At 40.4% G+C, this 21,622-nt stretch overlaps 1 protein-coding gene across 1 annotated transcript in view; it reads left to right on the forward strand.

The window, feature by feature from the left end:
• The first annotated feature begins 50 nt into the window (after positions 1–50).
• The window catches only part of LOC101914534 (BOS complex subunit NOMO1), a 28,768-nt gene continuing 7,196 nt past the window's right edge, over positions 51–21,622 (forward strand). Inside the window, exons 1-26 of the mRNA XM_055804456.1 lie at positions 51–215; positions 466–555; positions 1,814–1,859; positions 2,297–2,397; positions 2,522–2,628; positions 2,820–2,892; positions 3,424–3,576; positions 4,612–4,749; positions 5,510–5,599; positions 6,169–6,274; positions 6,671–6,821; positions 7,962–8,139; positions 8,901–9,042; positions 10,038–10,169; positions 10,933–11,069; positions 11,342–11,429; positions 12,302–12,365; positions 13,452–13,547; positions 15,965–16,174; positions 16,463–16,545; positions 17,540–17,699; positions 17,821–17,947; positions 18,556–18,669; positions 19,346–19,473; positions 20,075–20,216; positions 21,092–21,175. Of these exons, the coding sequence (XP_055660431.1) occupies positions 90–215; positions 466–555; positions 1,814–1,859; positions 2,297–2,397; positions 2,522–2,628; positions 2,820–2,892; positions 3,424–3,576; positions 4,612–4,749; positions 5,510–5,599; positions 6,169–6,274; positions 6,671–6,821; positions 7,962–8,139; positions 8,901–9,042; positions 10,038–10,169; positions 10,933–11,069; positions 11,342–11,429; positions 12,302–12,365; positions 13,452–13,547; positions 15,965–16,174; positions 16,463–16,545; positions 17,540–17,699; positions 17,821–17,947; positions 18,556–18,669; positions 19,346–19,473; positions 20,075–20,216; positions 21,092–21,175 (3,066 nt within the window). The 5' untranslated portion in view covers positions 51–89. The remainder of the gene's footprint in view (positions 216–465; positions 556–1,813; positions 1,860–2,296; positions 2,398–2,521; positions 2,629–2,819; positions 2,893–3,423; positions 3,577–4,611; positions 4,750–5,509; positions 5,600–6,168; positions 6,275–6,670; positions 6,822–7,961; positions 8,140–8,900; positions 9,043–10,037; positions 10,170–10,932; positions 11,070–11,341; positions 11,430–12,301; positions 12,366–13,451; positions 13,548–15,964; positions 16,175–16,462; positions 16,546–17,539; positions 17,700–17,820; positions 17,948–18,555; positions 18,670–19,345; positions 19,474–20,074; positions 20,217–21,091; positions 21,176–21,622) is intronic.

The raw sequence follows: 21,622 nt of genomic DNA on the forward strand, positions 1-21,622 counted from the left end.
CGGGCCGGCAGGGGGCAGCACCGCGGGACCGGCCCGACCCGGCCCTTCCGGCGGCGCGGCGGGCGGCGCTGAGTCAGAGAGGCGGCGGCATGCGGGCGGCGGCGGCGCTGGTGTCCGCGCTGTGCTGCGCCCTGGCGCGGGGCTCCGAGGACATCGTTGTGGGCTGCGGTGGCTTCGTCAAGTCTGACGTGGAGATCAACTACTCCCTGATCGAGGTGGGCGCCGGCCCCCGGCCCTGCCCGCAGCGCGCCGCGGCCGGGGGAGGGCGGCGGGTGGCCCGCGCTGCCCGTGCGGTGCCGGTTGCGGGGCTCGGCCCGGGCGCCGGGCGGGCTGCGGATTTCTCGCTATTCCCTGGGGACGTGCGGGTGCTGCAGTGTAAAAGCTCTTGGCTAGAGAATGCCAGGTTCCAGCTTTGCTGGCGGCTTTTAACGTAGCTTGTTTGTCTTTCCTGCGTGTTTCCTTCAGGTGAAGTTGTACACCAAGCACGGCACCCTGAAGTACCAGACGGACTGTGCCCCCAACAACGGGTACTTCATGATTCCCCTCTACGACAAGGTGAGGGACCGAGCAGGAGCTGCCCCTGTGCCCCGGCAGCCTCAGGACACCACCCACCCGCGAAACCTTGGTGCTGGGATGTGATTTGGTTTGGTTCAGACCAAACTTTCAACTGTGTCTTTTCGTACTGTGATGCTTATGTCTCGGTGCCAAGTGTTATCATGAGAAAAAGCCGAGTAACTTCAGCTGTGGTGTTGCACTGGTGCTGTTGGTCTGAAGTTGCCCTTGTTGCTGCCAGCAAACCCTGTGCTAGCAGCTGTGCGAACTGCCCAGAAAGTATGGGCTCCTACAGAGTACACATAAAGCTTTCAGTTATCTACCTATAGAAATCAAAATAAATCGGCATGGGAATGTGTTTTGATATGGCTGAATCAATAATGAATGACTTAATTGCAGAGAATAAAGATATCTTAAGAAAATAACAGTACAGGAAGCTCAGAATGTGTCGAATGTTTCGTGTCTGTTTAGGCTGGAAAGAAGTTTACATTCAAATTAAATACAAGCTGCCTTCAGATGGTGTAAGTCTTTTGCTCTTTTAAAGGGCTAGTTAACTCAGGGATCAGAAACAGAATCATAGAATGGTTTGGGTTGGAAGGAGGTTTTAAAGATCATCTGGTCCAGCTGCCAAATAAATCCTTCCCTTCCCAACCTGAGAACATAAGATGCTTTCTGATCTCAATGATTTCGTTCTTAGATCTTTGAGCCTTTCCGTGGATGAACTGTAGAACCTATGCGGCAGAACATGTGTGGTGCCCGCAGATTTAAAGAGGATCTCTGTGTAGATTAATACTCTTTTGGTGCAGAGTTTTTAATAGGGTTGAAATTTTGCTATCCCGTTTGGGCAGAATGGTTGAGTGGGACGTCCTAGTGGAAATACTAATGGCTAATTTAGAGCACATCTGTTGGGGCAGGTAGAGATAGATCTGAACAGTTTCTAACACTGAGCTGCCTAAACATGAGCCAGGTTTGGTCTGGAAGCAGTATAAATATGATGATACATAATTTTTGTTCTTAGCTGGCTGCACGTGAGCCCAGCATCCCAGCCTGTCTGGGCAGATATTGTTGCTTCTTTGAACAAAGCATCATAAGTAGGAGGAAAGGAGAATGGGATACTTGAGTCTTGTGTTACTCTCAGCGGCATGATGCTTGTGTTCTGACTTTTTTTTTTTTCCTTTCATTTTTCATCCTTTCAAGACATTTCAAACATTCCATCAAGACATTTCATCATTTAAGACGGTTATTGCTTTTTTATTTTTAGGGGGATTTCATTCTTAAAATTGAACCTCCCCTAGGGTGGAGTTTTGGTAAGTGCTTGTATATGTCTTCTTACATATCTTACGTATCTGCAGTGTGGGACTTAACTACCTCTAATTTGAAGTTGGCAGGGAAAATCAAGCACTTTTCAAGAGAGATAAGCCCTACTGTATGGTTTTAATAACTAAAATGTGCTTACTGTACAAAAAGAAAATAAAGCTTTAAGGTAGACACTGACAAAGTAACCCATGAACTGATTTGAAGGAATGTGGGGTTTTGATGGAAGTCGCTACAATAGGAGGGGGAAGAAGGGTTTTCAACATCAGGATTTGCAGGCGCTTTGACTTTGTTGAGGCAAGACTTGCAGAGCAAAACTTGTGGCTTTGAGTTACTGTATGTCTGTAGAAAGTTTTGTAAAGCTAAAGTAGGATTGCTTTGTGACTGCTGTCAGTAACTACCATGATGTTTCGTTGTTCTTCCCTTCCAGAACCAACCAGTGTAGACATCCATGTGGATGGCATTAATGACATTTGCACAAAGGGAGGTGATATTAACTTTGTGTTCACAGGGTTTTCTGTGAATGGAAAGGTTAGAGTCTTTTAACTTTATTTATTCCATCTTATGCTGATTCTACCCGAATAAAAAGCATTCTACTTCCGTTCTGCAAGTCATTTTAATCAATTTACACTCTGGTTTCTTTTAATTTTGACAGGTTCTCAGCAAAGGTCAGACATTAGGTCCTGCTGGAGTCCAGGTTGTACTGAGAAATGCTGGCAGTGAAGTAAACTTACAAGCAACTGTTACACAACCTGGAGGAAAGTGAGTAGGGTGGTGCATACTTAATTCATCTGTTCATTTACACAAGGTTCTTCAGTTCTGCCATATTGGCTGGGATTATAGTAGTTCTGAAATACTTTTTTTCTAACATGTACGTAGAACCTGAATTGTTTTTCTGTAAACAAAGTTTGTGACTGTTTCTGGAGAGCTGTAACCCCTTTCTTGCCTTACAGGTTTGCTTTCTTTAAAGTGCTTCCTGGTGAATATGAAATCTTTGCATCTCATCCTACCTGGATGTTGAAAGAGGTTAGAGCCTACAAAAGTTCTGGTTTACCTGTTTAGTGAGGGTGGACCTGCTAGTCTTGATCAACTGGTGTGAGGAAGGGGTTTTGTGACTGGACAAGGTTAATGGAGTTTTCGTAAATTTAATTTAGGTAGTCAAGAAACTGCCTTGTGCAGGCCCAGTTTGGAGATAGTGGGCCAGCCAGGGAAGGACTGGCAAATGGGCTCTTGCTTTCTGTCTTCTAATCCTATACATTTTGCAGGAGCTTGAATATCGTAGCAGATACTCTGATCCTTCCCTTTCAGGTTGCTTGCTTTTTGAGGAGCTCTGGGATCCTGAGCAATTCTAAATAAGTAAAATAAGAAAAACACTCTTGTGAAGTATCTTTGCTTTAGCGTCTTTGTGTTTTGAATAGCCTGTAGACCCTTTTTGAGTACTGCTGCTCTTGTCTCTGTTTCTCTTGTGGAATATACAGCTTCTGATTGTTACTTCAGTGCTCTAAATGAGGTCTAATGCCTACTCTTGATGGAAATGTATGTGTTTCTGTATTTCAGTCAAACACAGTGGTACGGGTGACAAGTTCTAATGCTTACGCTGCTAGCCCTCTGATTGTTGCAGGCTACAATGTTTCTGGGTCAGTGAGGAGTGATGGAGAACCAATGAAAGGGGTCATGTTTCTCCTTTTCTCTTCTTCGGTCACTAAAGAGGTAATGGCGTATCAGTACCTTTTCAATATGAGTATGGACATAAATAAGAAGCAGCTAAATAGCTCCTAGATACATGTTGCCCTGATACTTATCTCTGTTCTTCATTGAGCTTGGCTTAGAGAAAACATAAACTGTACAACCCCTCAGGCTGTATTTTTTGTTGTGGTTTTTTTTTTTTTTTCTTAAGTTCCCCCCCCTGCCCCCAACAAGGCAAATACAACATTTGCATGCATGCTGAATTTTCACGACTTCCGTGGAATTACTCAGATCAACAACAGCCATCTGTTTAAATGTTGGCAAACTTGAGGCTTAAGGTCTACGTGGGTTTTGGACACAAGAATGTAGAAAATTCTTTTTATTTCAACTCTTTTGAACTCCTCATTATTCTTTTCAAACAACAGGGTTCCTCAACAATCAGGCTGTTCAGGGGCATAGAAAACTTAATACTTCAACTGAAGCAGGCAACAAGTGCAAAATACAATACGGTTCACAGCATGTTATTGATCTGTATCTTCCATGTGGGTTAGGTTGAGGGCTACGATTGGAAGACAATATTTTTTCAGTTACACCTTTTTGCATGTTAAATGTTGGTTAGTAATATGTTCCCTGGTGAGGATGACACTTCTCCATGGCAAAAGACCAGTTTCTGGAACAAGACACAAGATGTTGCCAGACAAATCTTGAAATTTACTGTACAGTAGCTGTTACGTGTCTTCAGCATGACTTCTTGACTGCTCTTTGCCTTCTTGATGTGAAGACAATGTTCAACAGCTGGTATTGCCACCTTGAAAGTGTGTTATGAAATGAGTGTGAAACATCTGGTCACGTACTGTGATTTGTTATGTAGAGTAGAGCTCTGTTCTATAATGTTAAGCTCGTCCACAGAACTGAAGTCAGTTAATGTTAAGACATGCAGTGCAGTTCTGGGATTATATAGAATATTATATATTTTGAACTGTCCTACATCCTCCCCCACCCCCAAATTTTCTCTGTTCTCGCATGAGAAAAAAAGTTGTATTACATTTATTGCCACAGGATGTTGTGGGCTGCAATATTTCTCCTGTGGATGGATTCCAGTCAAGAGATGAGTCTCTCTCCTATTTATGCAATGTTGTATCAAAAGAAGACGGATCTTTCAGCTTTCTTTCTCTGCCAAGTGGGATATACACTGTGGTAAGTAGCTACAAAGTTCATTGCTTGTCTATCCATTGGGTTGTTACCTTTCATTTTCTACACTAGATCATGCATAACTTTGTAGCTGCTAAAACAGAAAGAGTTGAAATATTTCTAAGTGGATGGAACCTTCAACCTAAAGTATATGACAGTGAAGTAAGTTGCTGTGGTAGGGCTCTGCAGTAGGACTTAGTTGCAAATCAGGCTCTGAATTACCTGAATACATTGGCCAGTCACAGAATAACACCTAGAGGCTGCTGGGACACTGCAAGTTTCACTTGGCTACAGCCACTTCATGTCGTTTAAGCTCTCTGTTTTCTGTTTTGCCCATTCTCTTTATTACGTCCGGGCAGTGTGGGAGCACGGCTGTCTGCATGCTGCCTAGAGTGATGGTCCTGCGTTCTCAGTCTGCACACTCTAGAAGTGGGATTCAATGTGTTCTTTCATTCCTTTAACCCTTGTAGTGATCATATAGTCTCCTATCTGCAAGCTTTTGCACATCACAGTACCTTTGCTGTATTCTGAGTAGAGGGTTACATTTCCGTCTCTTCAGATAATCTCATATGATTTCCATCAGTTGATCTTGAAATACCACCTTTTTTCTTGTCTCCACCCCTCTCAGTTATTTTTTCCGGAAAGTTTGCAGCCCATTGGCTTTTCATAGAGGTGTGTGATGATAATAAACCCATGGAAAATGGTAAAGGAAAACAGTTTTGTTGTCATAGCTTCTTAGGAGTCAAAGCGATGTGTCATCTTTCAGATACCATTCTACAGGGGAGAGAGAATTACCTTTGATGTTGCACCATCTAGACTGGACTTCCTTGTAGAGCATGACAGTTTACAGATTGAGGTAAGGCATTCAGAGGAAATAATCTTTTTGTGCTATTCATTCCCGTCAAAGTATAACTGATTTTAGCAGTAAGTAGGTGTGTTTATAGAAAAACTTCTTCGTAAGAAGTTTGAAGATGTCTGTTACACATACCCTCTTGCACAGCATATAAAGACAGTTTCCAGCATCATGCTGTATTTCTACACTTCAGTCCCTTTTACTAGGAAGAAAAAAACCAGGGAAAAGCTGTGTGCTATGCTCACTTTCATGTCCATGATGTGGACAGGCAGTGATCTTTCAGGTTGTTTAAATTTCCTCATTCAGCGTGCCAGAGCTCTGGAGAAGGGCCTGTAGGTTGTTATGGTTTGCGGAGTGCCTGGTGTGATGGCATTATGATCTGTCATTTGGGCCTTCTGAACTGTAGTGATGCAGATAAACTGAGAATCTCTTCCTGTACATTTTTTTTCCTAAAGCTGGAAATAAATTCCTTTTATATGTATGTGTGTGTGAAAATGGTCACTGTTGATTGCTGTAGGTGTGTGTTTGCTTTTACTGAGTGAAGATTAATGTTAGCTTTTTTCCCATTTCAGCCTGTTTTCCATGTGATGGGTTTCTCTGTCACAGGCAGGGTGTTGAACGGTCCTGAAGGAGAAGGAGTTGCTGATGCCACTGTGACGCTGAACAATCAGATTAAAGGTGTGCACTGGTCTTGGTCTTTGTTGCTACAGAGAAGCCTTTATTAAGCTCAAGTACAGGACATAATACGCTACTTTTGTTGCAATTTATTTGAAATATTAAAGTGGTTTTCATGCAGCTGATTAATTTTACATTTTCTGGCTTAGAGGAGAGTATTAGGTGTTCATTTGTTTTGCTGTTGAAGACCTTATTTTCTTTCAACCATATGCCAGATTGTGCTTTGAAATATGGAAATGAAGACTGGTCTAGTAAAAAAGGCATAGTACTGTCTCTTTGTTGTGCAATGTAAATTAAAAATAGCCTACAGCAGTGCATGCCCTCTGGCTCTTTCAACCCATCAGGATAGACAGTCAACACATGCTCTGTTTTTTTAACTCTTCTTGTTATTTATTACAGTAAAAACAAAAGCTGATGGCTCTTTCCGCCTTGAGAACATAACAACAGGTACATACACAATTCATGCCAGGAAAGAGCATCTGTTCTTTGATACTATTACCGTGAAGATTGCACCAAATACACCTCAGCTAGCAAACATCATTGCAACAGGGTAGGTACTGGTGTCATGATTAAAATGTAATCTGATATGTAGACAAGGTCTTGAAAATGGGTGGTCCTTTCCCATATCATGCCCAGACTTGCATACTGTTGTCAGAAGCTAAGTGTTGCTTGAGAAATTCAAGTTAATAGCACAGCATGAGTGCAGGATAATGTTTTGTCCAGAGTATTTTGCTCAATACTAGTTAAGGTTTAGAGCACCCTCTTAATAACCTCTCCTGTGCAGGTGAAGATGCTAAGACATGGGTATATTGAACAATTTTAGAATGGTATGTGAACCAAGAAAGGAAAAGGGATCATGGTTGTCTGATATGAATTGTCTTTTTCTTGTTTGTCATTCTTTGACTGCTGGGCATAAGCCTGTGTAATGGTGATGGGATGATTTTGGGGGTGTCAGGCTGCGCAGTAGTGGGAGATAGAGTGCAAGCTGAAGAAGACAAAAGGGGCATGGTTCTGTGTCCAGGAGCTTCTCCTAAGGAAGAAATAGTGGCACCCTTTCTGAGAAGTGAAGACTAGGAATTTACTGAAGCAAATGGCAACTAGTTCATACAGACTTAGCTAGCTAATCAGAAAAAATCCCCATGTGCTGTTAAATGATCAGTTACAGGTTTTTGCAGTCACTAAATATGTTGTGCTGTTGAAGGTGAAAAGCAAAGTTTAACAGCTTCTAATTAATTTGTCATATTGTCTTCTGTATTCACAAATGTAGGTGTAGTAGGGTTGTGTTCCAGTGAATTGCCTATCATATTTGAGGTCTTTGACACAAAACATTTGAAACTATTTAAAAACAGAGAGATGGCAAGCCTAAGTCAATTGCCTGCCTAGCCAAAAAATAAAAAAAAGGCTTGAAGTGATTGAGTTGATGTTAGAGAAGTGTGAAGCAAGTTGCTTGCAAATAAAACCATAACATCATGGTGACTTTGTTGTAAAAGAAAAGATCCCATTAATACATTTTGGACTTGTATCTAGTATCTCTTTGATATGAACACTCTTTCAGAAATCCATTCCAATTCATGTGTTAGTACCTCAACATAGCAAGGTTTACTTTGTAAGGACATTTTAAAACAAGTATTTTTTCATGAGCTTTGTCAAATCAAGATATTTATTCTGACGGCTCTCTTGTATTTAACAGGTTCAGTGTGTGCGGCCAGATCTCAGTAACTCGTTTCCCTGACACAGTCAAACAGATTAGTAAATACAAGGTAACCATGATGCCTCAGGACAAGGACAAAGCATCACTGGTTACAACAGAAACTGACCCTCATGGAGCATTTTGTTTTAAGGCAAAATCGGGTACATACAATGTTCAGGTAAGAATAAGCTTCCATCTCTTCATTGCAGGACTATTGTGAGGTTTTAGAAGACTTTAAACATTTAATTTCTAAAACTTGAGAAGCTGAGTTTAGATTTTCCTCTTTTTTTTCCTGTTTGCACTATTTAAACAATGACAGTTATTTCTTTTTTTTTTTCCTTAATAATCTGAGATTTGCATGCTTCTTGTCCATTATGCCTGTTAAAAGGAGATCAGGAGATCAGGCCATTGGGGTTGGAAGTTCTTATTTCTCTCCTCTTAGTTGTGATGCCTCTTAGACCACTCCTTGTCGTAATGTATTATCTTGTGAGTGAGACATGTAATGTGTGCTTTACTCAGGTGCCTAAATGATTCCTGAGATTATAGATCACAGCAGAACCATCACAAATTTGCATTGTGGGAGGTAGTACAGACTGGAAGATGAGGAAGTGCATGGTTATAAGGCCTCTAACTATCCTCATAGATAATGAAATAGCCTAATGTAAACGCAGGTATATGTGTTGGAAGTGAAATTCACTTAGACTTTTGAAACTGAGCTGTTTGGAGGATTTTGAGCTCAGTTTTATTGCAGTTCTTTGGAGGATTTTTAATACAAAATACTGAAAAGCATATTTGGGAGGCTGGTTTGCTTTGCCTGGGCTTTACAATAAATTTCTATTTTTTTTTTTATTGCTGAAAAGTGGATTGAACTCAGCAGAAGGGGTGTATTTGGTCTGGTATCTAAAAGCTGATGATGTTTTCATGTCATGTACTCTACAGGTAATTATTCCAGAGGCTGAGACCAGAGCAGGATTGGCTTTGAAACCCAAAATGTTCCCTGTTACTGTTACAGACAGACCAGTAATGGATGTGACCTTCTCTCAGTTTTTGGCATCTGTCTCGGGGAAGATCTCTTGTTTAGGTAAAAGCCAGTTTTGAAAGTGAAGTGGAAATGGGAACAGAGCAGTTCAGCACTGCACATGTGAATGAGTACTGTTTAGATCAAGACACTTGCTGTGGTTAGCCCCATCAGTAGATAAGTAAAGTTAACTTCCAGCACATAGATAAAGCAGCTCTTTCTTTTGGGAGACGTTACAGCCTGGTAAGTTACCTTAATAAACTGTGGAGTAGAGTTGTCCACCTATTTTTAATACTTGCTAGGAATAAGCAAGCATTCCTTCCTCAGGGAGGAATTCTGACCTGTTTGCCTTCCTCAGAAGATGGGTAAGTACTGGAAGGAAATGCTCCTGGCGGACACTAGGGATACTGTATATCAATCAGAGAAGTACTGGAGGTACAAAAGACATTTTTAGGGAAAAAAAACCACCAAGGTAGTGCATGTAGAAACTTGTAGGATAGAGGGTCAAGCTGTTGACGGAAGCTTGCAATCTCTGTTCTCTTTCATAAGCTTTTTGTCTTTATTTTAGTCTGAGGTTCCTCTCTTCTATTTTCCTTGGATTACCTACTGATTTCAGCAAGTGATGACTGGAGCTTGACTTTTGTGACTTTTTAGCCCTTCCTTTTTCCTCTCTGAATCCTCTCTGCACTTTGTGTTCTGTCTCTCAAGTGTTTAGTGGGCCCTGTAGTCTCTGCCAAGCAAGGTGAACTCTGGGATTTAATGGTGGCCTCTGGTTGTTACTTGCTGTTAGATAATAGGATTAACAGTCGCAGACTTCCTGGAGATTGCAAAAAAGCACTGGTAAACGTGCTTAAGAAATTTTTAGTTTTAATTTTAATTAAATTTTTTAATTTAATTAAATTTTTAATTTAATTGGGTTTTAATTGGGAATGATCTCTACTGGAAGAGTGTAATCATTTTAATGTTAGCACACAAGAAGCTTGCTTGGAGTGGAGGTTTGGGAGGCAAAGCTGGCAAGCTGGAATGCAGTCTCATTTTCTGCTGTCTTTTCTGCACAGATGTTTGTGGTGATCTGGTGGTGACGTTACAGTCTGTGAGCCGCCAGGGTGAAAAACGCAACCTGCAGCTTTCTGGAAGCATGGACTCAGTGGCCTTCACGTTTGAAAACGTGCTACCTGGCAAATACAAAGGTAGGGTTATGGAGAACAACTTGAAGTGTTACCTTAGTAGCTAAATTTGTGACTTAATCTGTATAGTTCTGTTATTATTGATACCGTATGTTCAACATGGAACTAGTTCTGAAACTTGAGAGAATCTGCAAAAATACTATACAACACTGGATCAGGTTTTCTTAATCTTGTATGTCTAACCCTTTTGTTAGGTAACTGCTCCCCTGTTTTAGGGTCTTCATGGCTGGTGTGAGGGGAGGGACTTTATCATGAACTGACTTGTCGCATGCCTAATGACGGGGGCACACCCTAGCTGTTCTGCTTCCAGAGTACCTCTCCTAAGAGCAATGTGTCTTTTGGCCAGCCTGCCTTGGCCTACTATGAAAATAAATTGTTTCCCAAGGAAAGGTGTAGGGAAGAGTATGTACAGATTGCTCTTCTTATACATGAGCCAGAACATCCTTTTGCCAGGTGAAACTGGAGTTAGGTTCTGATTACCTCTAGGCTTCTTTGACTATCACAGTGGTAGTGCACACTGCAGAACTTTCAGGGTGACCAGACTTCATAATATTTTTTATAATAGCTTTTCTGTTCTGAGCTGTGCTGGATTTCTGGTGATGCCGCAGTGCTGAGAGCCAGGTCTGTTACTGTAGTCATTGTTGTATATCTGGCTTTGAAGATTGTTGTCAGGGAACTTAGAGTGATACAAGCTTTTTATACCACAGAACCTGTCCTTATTCACAGTTTTACGTTACTGAAATGCTTTGTGCGGTGTGTGTTCTAGTAAGCATCGTACATGAAGACTGGTGCTGGAAGAATAAGTCTTTGGAGTTGGAAGTCATGGAGGAAGATGTTTCGGGAGTAGAATTCAGGCAGACTGGATATATGCTGCGCTGTTCTCTTTCTCATGCAATTACACTGGTATGTAGGTAACAAACGTCATTTTTTTAATGAACTTGTGTAGATAGGTTGCATTATATTTGGAATCAAGGCTTTCTCATGTCTCTAGGGAGTCATATAGCACAGCAACACTGATGTTTAGAGTGCTTTGAGATTTGTCTCTTAGTTCTAGTAAAATGGTGTTGTGTTGTTACCTGCTATAAAAGAGAAGCATTAATGTATCTTTAGACAAATACCGTTTTCATTTTGTTGTTTGGTAGTTACTAATAGTGAATTCTGTTGTGGCTTCACAGGAATTTTATCAGGATGGAAATGGACCAGAGAATGTTGGTGTTTATAACCTGTCCAAAGGAGTTAATAGATTCTGTCTTTCAAAGCCAGGTGACAGCTCTAAAATGTTGGTTTTAAAAATGAAAAATAACCAGTCCACTAATACTACTAGGCATTAAAAAAATAAAAATTTGTTGTTTCTGAGGGGCATTGTTTTATTTACATCTGTATATAAATGTCCCATTCTAAGTTTTTAGAATTCTGCTACTATATAGTCCTTCACCTAAATACAGATTACAGAAGGAAAATAATTTTTTTTTTTACTTGGTGAAGGGCTTTGATCTCTTATGAATGAATAGCATGTTAAAATAATCTTGTTCATATGGTTTCTATTTGTCAGTCACGTTAGAATGTTTCATTTAAATACAGGGTTCTTGAGGGATAATCGTTGAAAGTATTGCAGGCTTATCTGTAATAGGAAAAAAGAATGTTTTAAGATTAGATTTTTTTTTTTTCTCCTTTTGGTGTCTTAGAGCTAATACTCTGTATGGCCCCTTTGCTAAACAGTTAACAAATCTATTTGGTTTTGATTCAGTTTTCAGCTTTGTACATTTCATCCTTAGAACCAGTGGTCTCATTCACAATACAGTAATACAGTGGTTCTGTAATCAGTCAAAAGGTATCAGTGGTGGGACATTAACAGGTTACTTATGAGCTTGTTTGGTTTTTTATGTTTGTAATTATGTAATGATACTTAATTGTGTTTTGTATTGATGTACATTAGAAACTCTGTGCAGCTTCCAGTAGTGATCTGTGACTACACAGAGGTGAATTAATTTACAAGTGTCTATGTGAAAGGCAGTAGACACATAGTCAAATTCTGTAATTTTTCTGTATCTCAGGTCACATGTGATCTGAGAATTCAGCCAACACAGTAAGCTTGACTTTTTTCAGTGGACCATTCTCTGACTTCACATTTACAGGTGTATATGAAGTGACCCCACGTTCTTGCCACCAGTTTGAACATGAGTATTACACTTATGACACGTAAGAGCAACATCTGATTTTGATCTTAAAACTGTCAGTGTGCTTTCATAAAGCTTCCTCCTGCTGTAGCTGCTTGCTTTCAGCAATTCAGGATGTGTTGCTAGGACTGTCTCTAACCGATAGAGGGAAGCTTTAGCAAAGTGTATCAGATGTGTTCTCTTGGTGTTTCTAGTCTTAAAAAAAAAAATGAAGTCAACTAATGGTAGGCATTAAAGATGCTTCTGCAACTTCAAATGCATAGTTTTGTCAGCCTTCTCTCCGTTGAATGTTCTTTAGCTTTGTAACGAAGGAGAGAGATTTCAGTGGAAACAGTTGATCACTTGTAAGAGCTGAAATGCAAAAGGTAGGATAGTAAGTTTACCAAGAAGCATATGCTACCGTTGTACGTCCCTAGTGCCATGACTCTGGCTTGATTCTGCTCACCTCAGTTTTTGCACCGGTAAGCAGTGCTGATCTTCCTGTCAGCCGTGTTTTATTAGTTAGTTAGAGGTTATGGTCTGTCAATGTGCTTAATGGCACCTTGCTTCCAAAAAAGAGGTTTTCTGCTCCCAGACTACATCTAATTCATGAAAATGGCAGAAAACACATTCTGCATTAAAATCTGATTGTTTTCTGCTGTGTTATTGAATTCAAAGTACTTCAAAGAGAGATGTATGTTGAAGATGAGAGCCAGCAGTGGGTGAATGGATAGAAGCAGAAACCCTCTTTTGGCAGCAAAGCAACATTAGACTTGGGGCACCTTGGTGAACTATGTCAAATATGACGAAGTTTTCAGTGTCCTTCTGCTGGGTGTAAAGGTATTGTGCATATGAAATCAATCAAATCAGCTTTAGCTTGAGACGAGGCACAGAGGAAGGAACTAATTTGGCCAATGTCGTGCAGTGCTTTGGGATTCAGAGCTGGAAAATGCTCCCTTTCTGACATGCTATCATCTCAGCGCTACAGCTTTGCTGTGTCATTTCTATATCATCTATTATAAAGTGCTTTAAACTTAGGGATGGGAGCACAAAATCTGCTAAATAAGATTTGGTTATTTTCTTTAGGAGGGGGATCTTGAATTCATCTCTTTGTTGCTTTGATTTACAGGTCCTCTCCTAGTATACTGACGCTCACCGCAGTTCGACACCATGTCCTTGGCACGATTATAACAGATAAACTGATGGATGTGACTATTACCATTAAGTAAGAACAAAGAAATCTTTCAGCTATAAAAAGTGGAAGAAAAAGACATCTCTCATAAAGTTTTACTCTGGTTTTAATACTTCTGTGGCTGCTTTTGAAGGGGATGGCATCCAACTAGACTTCGAGGTTTTTGTGCTAAGCTGTGCTTTGAGTTCTTTATAGGTAGATAAATAATTCACAGCCCTCATTTTGCACATTGTCACTTCATTTCAGTGTAGCCCCTTTCCACTTGTGTGTCATGGTAAAAGGGTACGATTTTCTGAGGTTTCAATACAGAATTCAGAGGATATTGTTTTAGCTTAGGTCAGAGCTCTTTAGCACAGGCATCTGTTTTTTTGCTTTTTGTTTCCTCAGAATGAGAATCCACTCCTTTAGAGCATTGTTACTGGTGTGAAGAGGGTTATAAAAGGAAAACCATGCAGAGTGATTACATACTAATGTGCCAATTTATGTTTAGCTGAACAGACAGCTCACTAGGGAGCACTGATTTGTGAACAGCTTTAATTGTATGAGGTGCCAGATCTGCCTGGAAGTGTCTGATAATGATGAGTGCTTTATTAATGCTCTGCTGATGTCTACTTGGTCTAGACTATGGGTTCTCAAACTTATATGAGTGTAGAAGACATCTTTTCAGAGAATAAATTATCTGCAGAGCACTGCCTCGAGTTCCCTGAGTTTAATGAACCTGTAACTGCAACTACTGGGCAACTGCAGCAGCTGGAAAAGAAACATTGAGACAGCAGAGAGCTATTAGGATTTTAAAAACAACTTAGTGAGTAGGGGAATATTATACTGACCTAGGGTGGTTGGATTTTTGAGACTATTGGCAAGTACTTTTAAGGCAGCTCAGTTGCTGCAGGTTGTCTCTGTTCAAGCCTGCCTGAAGCTTTTCAGCCAAAGTCCAATTTGTGAACTGTCGTCAACGTAAAAGGAACAGCTCTGGATTTAAAAGCAAGCCAGTTTTTTTACAAGTCTGTGTTTGTATACCAGATCCATGGCACTGACCTGTTAACTTTCAGTTAACCAAAAAAACCCCAAACAACCCCAACCAAAAATGAAGGTGATATTTCACAATTTTTGATGATGGCTTGTTATGTTTGAAAAATGAGACAGTAATAATTTATTATGACTATCATGAGACTGGGTGTGTCTGTACAGGTTTTTAATAGGTTTTAAGACAATATATTTTTTAAATACATTTCTGTGTTGCCTCTGGACTGCAGAGAATGAGTTTAAAGCCTTGATGAAATTTAGTGTTAGAGCAACAATATCTGTTTCTCTTAAAAAAACCCAGAATGTAGGTGAAGACTGAAGCAGGAGACAGAACTATCCTGCCTATCCTGATCGTCTAAAGTGTTTGCAGGAAAAGTAATAGTGATCATTTCAGCTCACTTCTCAGAGAATTTTGCAATGTTCTGTGACAGTTTTTCAGACTGTTGTAGAAGAGGCAGAAGATAAGATAGAAAGGATGGTTGGAAACTAGAAGGAATTGGTAGAAAAAAAAGAGGATGTAAGATCAGGGAAAATGAAATGAGATGCATTGTTCTGAGCTGATTTAAAGAATTTGATTAAACTTAAACTAGCAATCTGTTCGCTGGAGAGTGACAAGATAGCTGGATAGTTCAAGTGTATCGGGTAGATAGGTTAGAGCTTTTCCTGGGAATTGCAAGCAATTGGTAGTACTTAGTTGTGATAGGAGTTACTTTCTTCTTGTATACTCCTGAGAGGTAGTTCTGAGGGGAAGTTCCTAGTACTGAAAAAAACCACCTTACCAGTCTTTTTGTTGGTTTTGTATAACTCATCCTTTCTGTATTAAGCATGTTCACCGGTTTGGAATTCCAGGCTTTTTCTTTTACAAGAGGGCTCTTGTAAAGGTACTGGTCCTTTGACTTAAAAATCTACCACTGCTGCTGGCTTGCCTGTGGGAGGTTATTGCCCCCGCAGTGGAGCTGGTGCCTGGTAACTGGTACAAAATCAAGACTCAACCTACCAAAACCTAAGCTAAGCTGAGATGTGCTGGACACTGCGAACTGGTTGATGTGTAGGCATGTGACTCTGGTTCTGCAGTGGGATGCTGAGGCATGGCAGAGGGGGAGAGGAAGCAAGAGGGCTGTACATTTCTTGAAATGGTTTATAGTGTCATAGGGCAGGATTTATGAGAGTTGCAAGTAGGTCCTTTCCTGATAGGCCGGGTAGGTTACCTGTAGTGCCTGTGAATGAGCCTTTCTACTGGTAACTGGTTGATATGGAGGCTAGAAGTTTTAGTTCTGCTTGGAATAAATAACAAAATTAAAAAGTAATGGATTTAAAAAAAATATTCCTGGGACTTGCCTGCTGTGGTAGTAATTAACAGGTATTACAAACTCTTACCCCTCCATGTGAAAGGAGGTGATTTTGTTTTCTTCTCCGTGTTTCAGGTCATCCATTGACAGTGAACCTGCCTTAGTTTTAGGGCCCCTGAAATCGGTACAGGAGTTACGCAGGGAGCAGCAGCTGGCAGAAATTGAGACCCGCCGACAGGAGAGAGAAAAGAAGGGTCAGGAGGAGGAAGGAACAAAGCCTCCAGTGCAAGAAATGGTGGAGGAGCTCCAAGGACCATTCCTATATGAATTTTCATACTGGGCAAGGTAATACCAAGCTCTGATGGACAAGGTGTATTCTTTGTACTGTTGTCTGGTGTTTCCACCAGACAGAATAGTGGCATGTTCCATACAGGAAAGGGCTGCTGTATGGGTACCTGTGCCTGTGTTGACTGTGAGCTAAATGGAAACTAGCACTACATTAATATGAATTTTGCTTAGGTTATTGTTGATGCTTTTTGCTTGGGTGTTTAGATGGATTCTTGGGTCAATATACAGTACTGTGTTCTACATGAGAGCTACTAATTCCATTTTTTTCCAATTTGTGTTTTACAGATCTGGAGAGAAAATTACTGTGACACCATCATCAAAAGAGCTGCTTTTCTACCCGCCTTATGTGGAAACAGTTGTTAGTGGAGGTAAATATAAATAAAATCTAGTTTGAAAGGAGTAGATTTTTAAGGCAGAAATGTGTCCTTATAGATGAACGTATGAATAGCTCTTCAAAGGTAACGTTAGGAAAGTTCCAGTTGCAACTGTTTCTTTCGGCTGATTTCATTTCGGAATTTGGAAGCATGGGTATCTGGTAGCGGGTGCAGGTACAGTTTTTATCAGCAGAATATGCTTCCAAGTGCTGAAAGACCACCTGACAGAAGAGGAGGAGCTAGATTTTTGGATATTATACCACATTTTCAGAATTGCTCATATTAGTCTTGTCTAGAAAAATAGTTGTGCAAAGCAGTGCTTGTATTTTGGGTTTGTTACTAAATTCCAGTTTCTGTTAAGTTTTCTTCATAGTAAGTTACAATAATAAAAGTATTCACAAAAAAATTAAAATTCAAAGTTGTTGGGGTTATCGTGAGTCAGTTGATGCTACATGTTAAGTCAGTGTCCATCTTGCCCTCAGGTTTACCTCTTTTAAAATCACAAGAAAATGTTAGGTACCCCTAAGAGATGTGCCTCTTTGTTGTGCACATTCTAAATACACTGGGGGGGGGTGGGAAATAAAAAAATTTACTTATGTTATTAAACATGGCATATGCTGACCTGAAATTGATCTCCAAAAATTTTGTCCAAGTTCAGTCTAGTATAAGTTAGAAGGGAGTATTTTGGAATCTTCTCCATGTGGCTGCAGTATATGTAACTTAATGAATCTTCAAAGTACTTAGCAAATCCATAATGTTTGTTTTGGAGATGTCCTTATAGTTTTGGATAGTTATTGATTTTTGGGAATGTTCAAATGTTTTAAGATGTGTTGAGAGACCATACAATCACGTGGGTTGATCTCTTATTCTAAAGTAAAAGAACATCAGCTGAGCACTTTGGAAGTAGTTAAACTCTTGCTGTAAGACAGAACAGTGAGTGTATTTTTGACTTACTTGTTTGTCTTAAATCCGCTTTGCAACGACCAAGAGAGTTGTCCTGGAAAGCTGATAGAGATTCATGGAAAAGCAGGCTTGTTTCTGGAAGGGCGAATTCATCCTGAATTGGAAGGTGTTGAGATTGTCATTGGTGAAAAGGGAGCAACTTCCCCGCTCATCACAGTTTTCACTGATGACAAAGGGGCTTACAGGTAATTAATGGATTTATTTTGATCTGGATTCTTTCGTTAAAGTGCAACGGTGACTTGACAAGGTGTATGTGATATCAAAGTGCTTTTTTAAAAAAAACTTATTCTTTCCTTTTATTTGAAGTGTTGGGCCACTCCACAGTGACTTGGAATACACAGTTACTGCTCAGAAAGAAGGATTTGTTTTGACTGCAGTGGAAGGAACAATTGGGGACTTCAAAGCTTTTGCTCTTGCTGGGGTGACGTTTGAGGTAATGTTCTAAACACTTTGGGTTCTGAATGAATAGTGTTTGCAGTTATAGCTAGACAGGCAAAAATCATAACCCACGTCTCCCAGTCAAACACAAGTAGGTGTGGGATTTGGGGATAATATTGTCCTGGGGAAACAGATCTCAGTGGATGAGCCTGATTGTAGACCATGACTTGCCGTGCAGAAGATATTTTGGAAGATTGGAAAGTTAGAGCCTGCAGTCCAGAAGACAGGTTTTATTTGCTTTTGTAGGGTGGACCACCTTATCTTAATGAGTTTTATCCATCCAGGTGATTTTTTCATGAACCAGGCACTAGTTGGACCAGACTGTACTAGTCTTTGGTATACTTAAGATGTGCAGGGGGCCACAACAATGAAGTGATAGAGGATGACTGTTCTGGTGATACATGCTATGTGTGGTTGTGACTGCCTAGGTGTTGAGAGCATGAGCTTCTGTAGCCCTGTAGTCTTGCAGAAGTTACATTGCAGATGTGGCTGGTTTTTTCTGCTTACAGCTGAGTGCTCAGAGCCAGAGCAAGGGGCTTCTGGATTGAACCCTTTGTAAAGCAACCCTCACTTCCATTTAAAACTACTGCTTTTTCAAAACAGATCAAATCAGAGGATGACCAGGCTCTTGCTGGAGTTCTCCTGTCTCTCAGTGGAGGGGTATTTCGGTCCAACCTCCTTACGCAGGATAATGGCATGCTGACTTTTTCCAATCTGGTAAGTTGAATTGGAATCTTCTGAATGTGGCTGCATGCGCGATGCTGTGTTACTTTTCCCTCAAAAAAAGGGATGCTGTTGGCTCTCTTCAGTGGCAGGGGGATGCATGGTCTCCCTTGAAATTGTAACCCACAATTGAGAGTTGTAGGTCCCTCGCAGTGGACAGCACTTAAAATCTTAGCAAGTGAAAGATGTGAAATCAAACCTGGCAAGAGATTTCTCCCCAGCGTAGTAGATTATGTTGATTGATCTCAGTTCCTAATTTGCACTCTGTAAACATGAAACAAGCCAATTTCTTGATGATCATTTGAGACTCTTTAGAGGAAAGAAATCTAATTAGATTATTGATCTGTATATGTGTGTAGACATGCCTAAATAGTTTCCTTGAGGACATCCTTCTCTCCTGGTCACCTTCCTGTCCTTGAGGTCTTGTGGGAAGGTTTTAGGGCCATAGTTTCCTTTCCCTCTTCAGGCTTTATCACCTGGTGGAGTTCCATTGATGTATTGTCCAATGTGCTCCCAGTTTTTCAGCTCTCACGTTTTCCGACCAGTTTAACCTACGGTTGGGACAAAGAACTTGAGCTCTTCAGGGAGCTCTTGCAGAAACATAATTGTTTGGAGTTTGTGAATTTTTGTGTCGCTGTCAGTAAACAGCTTGTTTTATGCCTGTTTGCAGAGCCCAGGGCAGTATTATTTTAAACCTATGATGAAAGAGTTTCGCTTTGAACCATCATCACAGATGATTGAAGTGCAGGAAGGACAAAATCTTAAAATTCGGATAACTGGTTACAGAACAGCTTACAGGTCAGTAAGAGCTGAAATGCCGTGCAAAATGCTGCGTACTGTATCAGGATGCATTATGCAAAATATGTATTTTCTCCTGATACACCTCTGTCCTGGAGGTTTGGAAGGTACTTTTGAAGGCACAATTCAACTATTATAGTGTGTTTAAGTACTTTTTGTATCCTTTTCTCATGTGTGTGGGTGTATAGCTAAGCCCAGATGGCAGGACTGTAAGGAGAAACATTGCTATGAAAGCACTGTGTTAGTGGCACTGGAAGTCGCTTGTGCTATGTCCAGTGGGAGAGGAGAGGACTATTCTAGGGATGGTAGAGCAATTCAGGTGTCTGATTTCAAGATCCATACTTTCCTTGCCCTCAGGGGTAAGTGCTGCTGTTCATGGAGGTCAAGGAACTTGGATTCCCGAAGTTGTGCTCTGAACTGCAGCGAATTCTAATGCTTGAAGCAGTTTTACATATACATTATAAATTCCTGTTTCCTTCTCCATGCTACGATAATATATTAAGTACTTTTTCTGTCAGTTACGGTAATAAAATGTCTTTTAAAATGTCCATTAAAACAGCATCTGCCCATCTGTAGCAATTGGTTCTCTTTCTACCTTTAGCTGTTACGGCACAGTTTCTTCTTTAAATGGAGAGCCTGAGCAGGGAGTCTCCGTAGAAGCTGTGGGGCAGAAGGACTGTAGCATCTATGGAGAAGACACAATAACTGATGAAGAGGGCAAGTTCAGGCTACGTGGCCTTCTGGTAAGGATTAGGATGCTCTTTGTCATTTACTTTGATGTTAGTATGATAGTGGAGCAATAAAATGTGTTTTATTAATTAGCTACCGATTTCTGTTTTCCCATCACTTTTGCTAGCTCGGATTCCCTTGAGTCGCTCTGTGTTAGGAAACACTGTCATGTAATGAACATTCATTCTAGCAAAAGCAGGGGAAAAACTTTTAGTATAAACCCGTGGAACTTGGTGCCAGCATACTGTTATGGCCTCCCACAAACACTGAGCAGTTTGCATGACATGACATGGGCCCCCGATCGATGTACCGAATGTGTCTGACAGCTGTTCAGCGGCGCTCAGGTGTTATAGTGGGGAATTTTCTTAGGCAAAAGAATTTGGGGAAGCATTTAGTTTCTCCTGTGAAAACACTGTGACAGTGCATTTTTAGCAGGATATTGGGTGGATGTATGATGTTGATTGTACAGCACGTATGTGAAGTAAGCTGTTCTGAAGGAAATGTGGAGGCTGAATTTATGGCATCAGTATGTATGGAGTAAGCAATTTGCTGTAGCAGAAAGCAGTGTTTGATCAGGTTTTATTCTTGTTATATGCATTTTCTTTGAAGCTAAAACACTTCACAGCAGATGATTTCTTTTAATACTGTAATGTAATAAGCTGGTGACATTTCTATGATAACCCTTTTGTAATTTCTATCAGTAAACGCCCTTAATAGTGTTAGTGAGCTGGATTTTCTATTTGGGATAAGGAAAACTTTAACTGGATAGAGTTAGATCTGTTTGGGTGCTGTATCTTAAATGGAATGTTAGAAAATTCTCTTACAGTTTTCTAAAATTCAAGTATGTATTATTCAGTATTGGGATTTATCATCTGACTGTTGCTTTTAGCCTGGTTGTGTGTATCATGTCCAACTTAAAGCTGAAGGCAATGATCACATTGAAAGAGCTTTACCACAGCATCGGGCAATTGAGGTAATTTTTTCTTTTTTTGTAGTATCACTTAAATGCGAAATGCATCTGTCTAGGCATTATGTCTGTTCTATCAGCAGCAATGTAGTTGAATGCATTTTGTTCAGACAAGTGGCTCTCAGCAAGTTAGCTCCCTAAATATAGTCCCTGTATTGCATGCCAGCATCATAGTTTAAAACAGAAGTAAAATAAAGCCTAAGTAATAAACAAGTCAAAAGAATTCTCTCACAGTCACGAAAACTATACATCAGGAAACAAGAGAATAAATGTATAAATACTTTTCAGCATTTCTTTATGACGTGGAACAAAGCAGTAGTGACTTGAGGATGCCATAAATTCTCATATTGTTATCTCTTCGTATTTATGGATTGATAGATAACTCTTGTTATGCTTTATTTGGTCCAAATCCCGCAGTCTTGATGTAGGTGAAATTGTCATTCAGACTAGCAA

The sequence above is a fragment of the Falco peregrinus genome, chromosome 5 (assembly GCF_023634155.1).
Source record: "Falco peregrinus isolate bFalPer1 chromosome 5, bFalPer1.pri, whole genome shotgun sequence".
NCBI classification, from domain to species: domain Eukaryota; kingdom Metazoa; phylum Chordata; class Aves; order Falconiformes; family Falconidae; genus Falco; species Falco peregrinus.